The sequence below is a fragment of the Oncorhynchus mykiss genome, chromosome 11 (genome assembly GCF_057628025.1).
Source record: "Oncorhynchus mykiss isolate SJ-2025 chromosome 11, ASM5762802v1, whole genome shotgun sequence".
NCBI lineage: Eukaryota > Metazoa > Chordata > Actinopteri > Salmoniformes > Salmonidae > Oncorhynchus > Oncorhynchus mykiss.
Window position 1 is genome coordinate 13060603 of NC_143032.1, and position 12570 is coordinate 13073172.

The 12570-nt window shown below is 41.3% G+C and overlaps 1 protein-coding gene across 8 annotated transcripts in view; it reads right to left on the bottom strand.

Annotated features, from left to right (window-relative positions):
* Window positions 1–12570, bottom strand: part of prkag2a (protein kinase, AMP-activated, gamma 2 non-catalytic subunit a) — a 126539-nt gene that overhangs the window by 43004 nt on the left and 70965 nt on the right. For all 8 annotated transcript variants that reach the window (XR_016484371.1, XR_016484372.1, XR_016484370.1 and 5 more), the window contains 2 exons: window positions 8615–8666; window positions 3499–3608 (listed from right to left, as the gene is read on the bottom strand). Coding sequence is in view for 4 of the 8 variants with exons in the window: in XM_036934906.2 (XP_036790801.2) it covers window positions 3499–3608; window positions 8615–8666 (162 nt within the window). In the remaining 4 variants the exon portion in view is untranslated. The remainder of the gene's footprint in view (window positions 1–3498; window positions 3609–8614; window positions 8667–12570) is intronic.

Sequence of the window (12570 nt, forward strand, 5' to 3'; positions counted from 1 at the left end):
CTTGTGGAGGTCTACAATTGTTTTTCTGAGGTTTTGGCTGCTTTATTTTGATTTTCACATGATGTAAAGCAAAAAAGGCACAGTTTAGAGGTAGGCCTTGAAAATACATCCACAGGTACACCTCCAATTGACTCAAATGATGTCAATTAGCCTACCAGAAGCTTCAAAAGCCATGACATTCTCTGGGATTTTCCAAGCGGTTTAAAAAGGCACAGGAAACTTAGTGTATGTTAAACTTCTGACCCAGTGGAATTGTAAAAGATTATTTGATTTATAATTCACTGTCTAATCAATTGTTGAACAAAAATTACTTCATGCACAAAGGAGATGTCCTAACCAACTTGCCAAAACTATAGTTCATTAACTTCTTGGTGACAGGGGGCAGTATTGAGTAGCTTGGATGAATAAGGTGCCCAGAGTAAACTGCCTGATACTCTGTCCCAGATGCTAATATATGCATATCATTAGTAGTATTGAATAGAAAACACTGAAGTTTCTAAAACTGTTTGAATTATGTCTGTGAGTATAACAGAACTCATATGGCAGGCGAAAACCTGAGAAAAATCCAACCAGGAAGTAGGAAATCTGAGGCTTGTAGTTTAACTCAGCCCCTATTGTAGATACAGTGGGATATTGGTGGTCTTCCTAAGGCTTCCACTAGATGTCAACGGTCTTAAGAACCTTGTTTCAGGCTTCTACCGTGAAGTGGGACCAAATGAGAGAGGAATGAGTCAGATGTCTGGCAGAGTGCCACAGGCTCTGAGGCGCGGTCACGAGAGAGTTAGCTCTCGTTCAATTGCTTTTCTACAGACATAGGAATTCTCCGGTTGGAACATTATTGAAGATTAATGATAACTTCCTAAAGATTGATTCTATACTTATTTTGACAAGTTTCTACGCGCTGTAACGGAACTTTTTATCCGACATTCGGCTGGACCTGAACACGCTTTTGAATTTGTTTACCAAACGCCCTAACAAAAGAAGCTATTTGGACATATATTATGGACATTATCGAACAAAATAAACATTTATTGTGGAACTGCGATTCCTGGGAGTGCATTCTGATGAAGATCAAAGGTAAGTGAATATTTATAATACTATTTTTGACTAAATGTTAACTGCGCAACATGGCGGATATTTATTTTGGCTGGTTTGGGCTCTGAGCGCCGTACTCAGATTATGCTTTTTCCGTAAAGTTTTTTTTTAATCTGACACATTGGTTGCATTAAGAAGAAGTGTATCTAAAGTTCCATGCATAACACTTGAATTTATCAACATATATAATGAGTATTTCTGTGAATTCATGTGGCTCTCTGCACAATCACAGCATGTTTTAGAACTACTGAACGTACCGCGCCAATGTAAAAGAGATTTTTTTATGTAAATATGCACTTTATTTTGTATTGTGTAACATGAAGTCCTATGAGTGTCATCTGATGAAGATCAAAGGTTAGTGATTCATTTTCTCTATTTGTGCTCTTTGTGGCTCCTCTCTTTGGCTGGAAAAATGGCTGGGTTTTTCTGTGAGTTGGTGGTGACCTAACAATCATTTGTGGTGCTTTCGCTGTAAAGCATTTTTTAAATCAGACACTGTGGCTTGATTAACGAGAATTACCTTTAAAATGGTGTAAAATACTTGTATGCTTGAGGAATTTTAATTATTAGATTTGTTATTTTGAATTTGGCGCCCTGCACTGTCACTGGCTGTTGGCAACGCTAACGTCCCACATATCCCAGAGAGGTTAACAAGAAATTTGTGGAGTGGTTGAAAAATGAGTTCTAATGACTCCAACCTAAGTGTATGTAAACTTCCGACTTCAACTGTAAGTAATCAACCCCGAGTCAACACATCTCAAATCATCTTTGGTGGAAAAGGCACTGTTCGTCACCAAACTTCCTGGATGGTTGGGAGAAGTTGCTCTCGGAGGATGTGTTGGTACCATTCTTTATTCATGGCTGTGTTCCAAGGCAAAATTGTGAGTGAGCCCACTCCCTTTGCTGAGAAGCAACCCCACACATGAATGGTCTCAGGATGCTTTACTGTTGGCATGACACAGGACTGATGGTACTGCTCACCTGGTCTTCTCCGGACAAGCTTTTTTCCAGATGCCCTAAACAATCAGAAAATGACTTTACCCCAGTCCTCAGCAGTCCCATCCCTGTACCTTTTGCGTAATATCAGTTTGTCCCTGATGTTTTTCCTGGAGAGAAGTGGCTTCTTTGCTGCCCTTCTTGACACCAGACCATCCTCCAAAAGTCTTCACCTCACTGTGCGTGCAGATGCACTCACACCTGCCTGCTGCCATTCCTAAGCAAGCTCTGTACTGGTGGTGCCCCGATCTCGAAGCTAAATCAACTTTAGGAGATGGTCCTGGCGCTTGCTGAACTTTCTTGGTCGCCTTGAAGCCTTCTTCACCGCAATTGAACCGCTCTCCTTGAAGATCCGATAAATGATTGATTTAAGTGCAATCTACTGGCAGCAATATCCTTGCCTGTGAAGCCCTTTTTATACAAAGCCATGATGGCACGTGTTTCCTTGCAGGTAACCATGGTTGACAGAGGAAGAACAATGAATATAAGCAACACCCTCCTTTTGAAGCTTCCAGTCTGTTATTCGAACTCAATCAGCGTGAGCGTGATCTCCAGCCTTGCCCTCGTCAACACTCACACCTGTGTTAACGAGAGAATCACTGACATGTCAGCTGGTCCTTTTGTGGCAGGGCTGAAATGCAGTGAAAATGTTGTTGAGGATTAAGTTAATTTGAGTGGCAAATAGGGACTGTGCAATTCATCTGATCACTCTTCATAACAATCTGGAGTATATGCAAATTGCAAACAAACTGAGGCAGCAGACTGAAAATGTATATTTGTGTCATTCTCAAAACCTTTGGCCACGACTGTAGCTGTTTTATTAAAGCCTTTTAACAGCTGCTTGTTTTCACTGGTTGTAGTTGGGTGATGAATTTTTAAATAATGTTTATTTGGTGTAGACTGAAGTGTTGCATGTCCCGTGGCAGGATGAGACCCCTGAGAGAACCCTCTTCCCCAGATTAAAATGTAGAGCTTTTTAAAATCGAGACAAGGTCACACAAAAACATTTTTTTCTAACGACAGGACAGTGGGATGGGGTTACTATGGGTTTTAAAGTGTTACAAGCTTCAAGAGAGAGGATCTGAAATAGACTTAAAGACAGGATATCATAGTCTATTCTGGCTAGAGAAGTCAGTCTCCGGCTTATATTTAATATTATATATACAGATCACCTGTTTAACAAAGCAGATCAATTAGTAACCAGACATAGGTGTATCATGGCTAAAGCCAAAACGCAATTGTGTTTGAAGTTACTGCAGTCGATAAAACAACCAACGCATACGTTTCCTACTGACCACTTGTGTAGATGGAACATTATGTCAGTAAGGACTACAGCACAATGTTGCGTGACTTCTTGTGTCAGACGTCTTTATGCAGTATAAGATGTTTAATAGACGGAGCACTTACTTGCAGAGTAGTGTCAAAAACAACGAGCTTGGAGCTGGTAGGAACAATGTCGTAGCACTTGTGTGACTTCATAAAGCGCATGTAGATATCCCTTTCGGATTCTTCAACAGCTGAAAGTAAAGCAGATATTATACTTTCTTACGGGAAAATATTCAAAAAGTATCCAAAACAGGAATAGTCATACAACAATTTGTGCTTTGACCAGTAATGAGAAGGTAAAAGGGGTTCACTGAGTCATGATTTGCCCTATGCACATCTGTTGGCATAATCTCTTTGAAACAACATATATAAAACGCAACATGTAAAGTGTTGGTCCCATGTTTCATGAGCTGAAATAAGACCCCAGAAGTGTCTTGTAAGCTTTGTGCGTATTTCTCTAAAAATATTCTGCACAAAATGCATTTACATCCCTGTAAGTGAGCATTTCTCCTTTGCCAAGATAACCAATCCACCTGACAGGTGTGGCATACCAATAAGCTGATTAAACAGCATCATTACACAGGTGCACCTTATGCTGGGGGCAATAAAAAGCCACTAAAATGTGCAGCTGTGTCACACAACGCCACAGATGTCTCAAGTTGAGGGAGCGTGCAATTGGCATGCTGACTGCAGGAATGTCCACCAAGTTTGCTGTCCACCCGGCCTCACAACCGCAGACCTTGTGTAACCACACCAGCCCAGGACCTCCACAGTCAGCTTCTTCACCTGCAGGATAGTCTGAGACCAGCCTACCAGACAGATGATGAAACATAATTATTTCTCTCTGTAATAAAGCCCTTTCGTGGGAAAACACAAAAACAAAATATGATTGGCTGGGCCAGCCCTCCCAGGCACACCCATGGCTGCACCCTTGCCAGTCATGTGAAATCCATCGATTAGGGCCAAATGAATTTATTTCAATTGACTGATTTTCTTCAAAAGAACTGTAACTCACTAAAATCATCGAAATTGTTGCGTTTATCTTTCAGTATACATGGGGAAGTAGTCCCAGGCATTTTCATACAAAATCTCTCAAAACCTCCACATCGTTGTGCGTGATATCCTTAGTGCCTGATATCACCTCTCTTCTCAAAGGACTTGAATTTAAAAAGTTATATTCAATGAACTAAGAAAGCTGGTGTCTCAAACGCTGACTATTCAAACTCAATCTCTCTGCCAATTCTCACCGTAAAAAATACACTAAAACAGCCTTTTGTTAAGCCCTCAAGACAACAGAGCAGTAATTTCTTCTGTGGTTGGATGGAGCAACCATGCTCCCCACACCAACATATCTCCGTAATGAGTCTAGACTCTGGTCTACATCGTCTGGACTTTGCCAGACATTCTGCCTGTGATTTGTACTGACGCTGCCATCTTACTTCTGCACTGTCTGTACACCTGCGTCTGCTGCAACTCCCGGTCTGTGTATCGGGTAAATGCATACAAATGACAGCTCCACTCCCATGGCTTTAGCCCCATCAGTTCCGTGGACTGAGGGCTGTGTCGACACCTTAGCCAATAGTCAAAGCCCAGGTATATACAGTTGAAGTCAGAAGTTTACATACACCTTAGTCACATACATTTAAACTCGGTATTTCACAATTCCTGGCATTTAATCCAAGTAAAAAGTCCCTGTTTTAGGTCAGTTAGGGTCACCGCTTGATTTTAAGAATGTGACATGTCAGAATAATTGTAGAGAGAATGATTTATTTCAGCTTTTATTTCTTTCATCACATTCCCAGTGGGTCAGAAGGTTACATACACTCACTTGGTATTTGGTAGCATTGCCTTTAAATTGTTTAACTTGGGTCAAATGCTTTGTGATGGCCACTCCAATACCTTGACATTGTTGTCCTTAAGCCATTTTGACAACTTTGGAAGTATGCTTGTGGTCATTGTCTATTTGGAAGACCCATTTATGACCAAGCTTTAACTTCCTGACTAATGTCTTGAGATGTTGCTTCAATATATCGACAATTTTCCTTCCTCATGATGCCATCTATTTTGTGAAATGCACCAGTCCCTCCTGCAGCAAAGCACCCCCACAACATGACACTGCCACCCCCATGCGTCACGGTTGGGATGGTGTCCTTCAGCTTGCAAGCCTCCCCTTTTTCCTCCAAACATAACAATGGTCATTATGGCCAAACAGTTCTATTTTTGTTTCATCAGACCAGAGGACATTTCTCCAAAAAGCACAATCTTTGTTCCCATGTGCAGTTGCAAAACGTAGTCTGGCTTTTTATGCAGGTTTTGGAGCAGTGGATTCTTCCTTGCTGAGCGGCCTTTCAGGTTATGTCGATATAGGACACGTTTTCCTGTGGTTATAGATACTTTTGTACCCGTTTCCTCCAGCATCTTCACAAGGTCCTTTGCTGTTGTTCCGGGATTGATTTGCACTTTTCGCACCAAAGTACTTTAATCTCTAGGCGTCTCCTTCCTGACGGTATGACGGCTGCATGGTCCAATGGTGTTTATACTTGCGTACTATTGTTTGTACAGATGAAAGTGGTACCTTCAGGCTTTTGGAAATTGCTCCCAAGGATGAAACAGACTTGTGGAGGTCTACAATTTTTATTTCTGAGGTCTTGCTGATTTCTTTTGATTTTCCCATGATGTCAAGCAAAGAGGCACTGAGTTTGAAGGTAGGCTTTGAAATATAAATGGCTGCTGCCCAAAGCCATTGCCTCACAATCACACACACCGAATAAGCAGCCTAAACAATCTCCCAGTAAAACTGCTCTGAGCATTTAGATTTACCACTGAGCACAGGAATGACACTCCAGCCATCAGCCATTTTGAAGAGCCTCAATGATTAATATTTGACCAATGTGGAAAAAAGGTAGTAGTCTGCCTATTATCCCACATAGCCAATCATCCGGTAGGCTAATATTTGTGGCTTAATTTATAACACGGGGAGGAAAAACATACAGTATAAATAGGATTGAGAGAGATGTCTGATGTTGATCCATTTATGGAGTCAGATATCAAGTCTATTTTCATTAGAATGGTCTATTAAGAACTTGGTATGTTTATTTTGCAACTGTCACTGTAAAAGATTAAAACTCTGGCCACATATCTACAGAAACGTGATAAACTTGAGAACAATGACAAAGTTTATCAATCTCTTTCTGATGTACGTATTCTTTTCAGAAATGTATATTTAGTATGAAATTTAGTTCTACTAAGGCAATCATCCACTAAACAGCACCTCTATGAATGGGCCCAGCAAGCAGAACTTTCATCCAATAATTTCCTATATCGCAACCTGTCAACTCAACCCCCCTCCCCCCACACACCATGATCTGTGAAGCAAGAGGCATGTTTACTGACTGCGCTGCATGTACGATGCATGCTGTGCAATGTGACGCAACACAGAATGAGAGCTGCTGGCACAGGATAAACCCTCAGCGCTGACGTATCCGGATCACATAGAACGCTACACAGGGCACCCTGTATGAAGACAACCACGTCAATGAACATGATCCTGCATAATGTAAGACAGACAGGCTATTCTAAGCACTCCTCCAGAGTCCATGAAGGCAAATCGTGAAAAATCCATGGATTGTTCTTAGTTCAGAACAGTTGCAGATAGAGACGTTAAGTATAGAACGGGCATGACTCGCCATCCAGTGGACAAATGAGGAAACACTGGTCTATGCATGCTGCAGCGCTGTATTTGAGATTGCTGCAAAGCTGAACATCACATTGTGGCTGGAGGCAGCCAACAGATTAGCAGGGATGACAGCGAACTAGGCCCCACCCACCCACCAGGGACGGAATCCCCTTCATGATCACAATGACGTCCCTGCCCATCCAGTAAAGCTTCTATACATGGATATAACGATGGGCTACATAGCTGGTATACAGCTCGGTTCCACCTTTGATATATTCACAATGCAGCACATGTAGCCTATGCATGCACAAAAAAATGGGTTAACATTATATGGTTTTAATATTAGGCTACACCACAAGAATAAAATATGATCCATGGGCTGCCGGAAAATTAATTGACCACTAAATGCGTAGATGACATGACTTAAAGGCCTACTTTTAAAGTGATTGGAAGATGCAATCATCAATGGGCTAAACTTGAATAGGTAAACTATAGTTTAGGGCTAATTACATAGAAATCATCAAATCTACACTGAACAAAAACATAACGCAAAAACATACAACAATATGAAAGATTTTACTGAGTCACAAGGATAAATAAATTAGGCCCTAATCTATGTATTGCACATGACTGAATGCAGATGTGCATCTGTTGGTCACAGATACCTGTGGAATGTTGTCTCACTCCTTTTCAATGGCTGTGCGAAGTTGCTGGATATTGGCGGGAACTGAAACACGCTGTTGAACACGTCGATCCAGAGCATCCCAAACATGCTCATTGGGTGACATGTCTGGTGAGTATGCAGGCCATGGAAATAAATGGGACCTTTTCAGCTTCCAGGAATTGTCTACAGAACCTTGCGAAATGGGGCCATGCATTATTATGCTGAAACATGAGGTGATGGTGGCGGATGAATGGCAAACGATAATGGGTCTCAGGATCTCGTCACGGTATCTCTGTGCATTCAAATTGCCATTGATAAAAGGCAATTGCGTTTCTTGTCCGTATTTTATGCCTGCCCACACCATAACCCCACCGCTCGCACACACACACACACAACGCCATACGTGGTCTGCAGTTATGAGGCCGGTTGGATATACTGCCAAATTCCCTAAAACAACATTGGAGGCACCTTATGGTGAAGAAATTAACATTAAATGATCTGGCAACAGCTCTGGTTGACAGTAGTCAACATGCCAATTTGCATGCTCCCTCAACTTGAGACATCTGTGGCATTGTGTTGTTTGACAAAACTGTACATTTTAGAGTGGCCTTTTATTGTCAAATTTGTTCACAATTTGAGAGAAACTTTTTGTGCGTTTGGAAAATATATAGGATAGTTTATTTCAGCTCATGAAGCATGGGAGAAACACTTTACATGTTGCGTGAATATTTTTGTTCAGTATATCATACATCATTCTGATAACTATTTGGCCGATGCATTACCTTGTCAGCTGGCAAAAGGTTACGAATGGATTTGCACGTCTACTAGTTAAAAAAACACAGTTCCAAAGAGCTTACCTTCATCTTCTAGCTCAAGTTTCTTCAGCATGGTTTCAACTAAACTGTCGACCTGTAGACAAGAAGTAAAGGATAGTCAATTAGCTGCTCCTAAAATGTAGCCTTCCCACGTTGCAACTAGACTTCCCAACTGCTACTGATTTGACAGTCGCTGGGTGTGAGAAACTCCCCTCTTGTGCAGTGGGGTGCCAACACGAAAACGAGAAACACAGTACAAACGTTGATCGCACAAAAGGCTCCTGTGATTTTCCTAAAGCGTGTATTTCCTTTCTTGCTCTGTGTTGGTAAAAATATTAGCGTAGCCGTATTTTACTAAACTAGACCGCATTCTCAGGTAGCCTACATCCAGTACTTTAGTCCTGAGCCCGAGACGTAAAATATGAGAGGAAAATACCAATCCCCTATTCAGGTAAAAGTGGAACATTCCAATTTGCTGCAATTGCAGTGAACGACACGTTTGTTCCGGTTTGCGCTTACGCTTCTACACAGTGTGCTCGCCTGCAACATTTTAGAGAACTTTAAATTCGTGGATGTTCTAAATGAGCTCCACATTTGTGTTTGGGGGATGAAAGATGTTGTAAAGCTCTGTAAGCCGCGTCACGCCGGTACTCCAAAAAGCCTCTGAGTGTATCCATCGAATCCAAACTGCCTAATTGGAGAGACAAGCTACACTGTACGTACACTACAAAAGAATGCTAAATATGTTTCCGGGGGTTATCAGTTTAACAATGATATACTCTGCATTATGCCTACGCATAGTGATGCGTAGGCTACACTATAAAGTGTTATGATTTAAATACACTGACGGATCATTAGATGGTTAATTTTGTCATGTTCTGAACATTTATTTTGCCACTGCAATTGGTTCACAATCAGTCATTGTATTACCCATAATATTTCTTCATTTTTTTAAAGACATTTGCTGACACCAGATGTTGCTTAGCGGCGCAAAGTCGTAAGTGTCCTGACTTCTCAGGTAGCGATTGATGATTATAATGATGACGACCAGGCTGTATATGGGCCCATGTGATGAATCCAAAGCAACTGTGATCCACAATTAGGACACTCAATTGTACTAGTTTACGTGGCATGCCCATATGTCTCCAGAAATACCACCATAGTGCCTTGTAATGTGTATCCTAGCTTTAAAAAAAGGTTTTAAAAAGTTGGAAAACTGTGCATACTAAATGGATGAATTTGCAGTGTTGAGTACTGCCAACCAGGGCAAGATAACCATGTTACTATACAGACATTCAGAACTCTTTGTATATGCTAAAAACTATAGCTTTGCATACCTCTGTGTTCTTACATCTATATGTGATCAAATGCAGAAGCTGGAAGAGCCACACCTCTTAAATGTCTTGTATGATTTACACAGAGGATGAGGTAGGGATTTGTGTCTGCAAGTGAACATGCCTTGCTGAACTCATACACGCAGTGGATCCTTTCATGTGTGGCTCTGTGAAACCCCTGTAAAAACAACACAGGACTACACACAATCATTGCTCTCACCTGAAGCATACCCAACAGAGGGCATTGTGGGAAGTACAACCTTATGGCTTCACAGGTGTTCAATGGGTCAAGTTCATTATCTCCAAATGGGAACAAACTTTTTCAAACACAATCTAAGCTCATTGCACACTGTTCATGTTAGAGGGACAAAAAATGCTTCAAAATATTAATATTAGTGCTCCAAAACGATTTATCCTATGAACATGAACAGCCCATGGTCTGCAGCTATCATAGGAAGCTGAAAAGCGCTAGGCGAGAGTGGATGTATGACAGAACAATTATACATTAGAGGGCCAGTCAATTCTGATTAGTCTGGTTTGTTTTGGCAGAGGTGCAGTAGGTGGCATGCAGAAATGTGCAGAACATCTGGGTTGGAGGAGAGGGGGGGTTAGGCCATCATAACCAAATTCCTCTGGGATGACTCATTGGGCGTGGCAGACAAACAGAAGCTCTGGTGAGCAAAACAAACTGCCCCAACTTCACCAGAACTCATTGGAGAACAAACCATGAGAACTGTTTTAGAGGAAAACAAATTACTTAAAACATTTAACATTTAACAAGTCAAACTTTGATGTGAATATTTAGTAAGAGCTGTTAACTGCTTTTGAAATGTTTGGTTATGTCTATCAGAACAAATTATGTCTCTTGTAGTTATTTTTGAACAGCTCAGAGTAAAGGTGTGGATGTGGAGCACGAGTCATTTACTTGTACTCATCTCCAGTGTTTCACCCAAATCAAACGATATGTGGAAATGATTGAAAACATTTCACATTGTTTACATTTTTCACGTTCTTGTTTAATTTCAAGGCAAAGCTGAACGTGAACTGAACGAGTGTCTTCCCGTTTTCCAAATGAATCTACCAAGGAGGCAATGTTAATGCAGCGATTCATTAAATTGTATGTAGATGACAACACATTCTTCAGACTCACACTTCACGATGTAGAATGTGCCATGATCAATCAAAACTTTGGTGCTGGACCTGTCGGTGTAATATTAAAACAGTGATGTGTGGAATGTGGAAAGTTATCTATAGGAGGAGAGAAAGATAGAGATGAGACTTTTGAGATATCTCTAGAAGGTGTTGAGCATTGTGGTTGTCATCTAGTCTCTCTAGCCTGGTCCCAGATCTGTTTGAGCCATCTTGCCAACTGCCATTGTCATTGCCACGGCAAACAGCATGACAATGACCTTAGAAGTTTGCAAGATAGTACAAACTGATCTGGGAGCAGGCTAGTGTCTCTCCACTGGCTATGTAAAACCGGTGAATCACTTGGCAGAGATAGAGGGACACCAAACCCTTGTGAGGATTTCTGAGAGGCAATTTCACGGGGACAAAACAATTTAATTCAAGTTAAATAACCAATTAAAACTGCTGGAGGATGAACAAAATGCTCTTTGTACCTTACTGAGCCTCAGCTTTCTATGGAGTCATGCCCGCACACAACTCCAGTGCTTAGCCTATCTGTACAAAGCACAAACATTTCTGAAGTCATATTGTACAGCTGTAGCAAGTTTTAACCCTATATGGGCGCCATCAAACAACAAGCACTCTGCACTCAGAAACCAATGTCTGTGTGCCTGTGCGCACGTGTGTGTAAATTGGGGGAAACTGAGATGATAAACTTGTCATGAAACTGAGACCACAGTCTTCAGCCCTCTGAGGAGTGATGTTGGCTTGCCATTAACATCTGCTGAGTAAAGCCATTAAACCCTGCAGAGATGGCCTATGCGGGAGACAACAAGTCAATTTTGCCCTTGGACATTCTGACTTTCTCAAGGGACCAAATGTGAAAACAGCACATTTGAAAGATAGAGAGGGGTGAGTGAATAAATAAATGAGAGTGAGAGAAAGACAGCAGCACAAATCAGATTAGGACTATTGAGCAGAGTTTAACCCCCTCAAACTGAACTCTGGACCTCTAAGCCAGTTCCACTGCATTTTTCATTGTTCCCCTCTAATCAGGGACTGATTTGGACCAGGGACACATGGTGTGTCCAATTAATTATAAGGTAGAACAGAAAACCAGCAGGCTCCAGACCTCGTAGGGTAAGAGTTGAGTACCCCTGGTTTAACCTGTCTTAACCTAGCTATGGACTAGACTGTATGTATTAGATACCCCCTGCTTTCAGTTCCTTAGGAGGTTTGCCCAAACCATTCTGAATACAATTCAGCATCTTCCTGCCACTATAGAAGCTAACAGGTTTCCATTGACAGTTTTTCAAATTCCAAGGCAACTCTAGGTTGAAAGAATTTGACCTCCATATTTGACCCAGGTCTTGCCGCTATACTGCAATCACAGATGGGATGCACAATAAGGCGGCAGCTAGTCTTCCTGCCTGATACATAACAAAAAATGCATTACTAACAAAAATACTTTACAATTTACATTTAAAAACATTATTTTCTACATTCTAGAATAGAATAGTGAAGACATCAAAACTA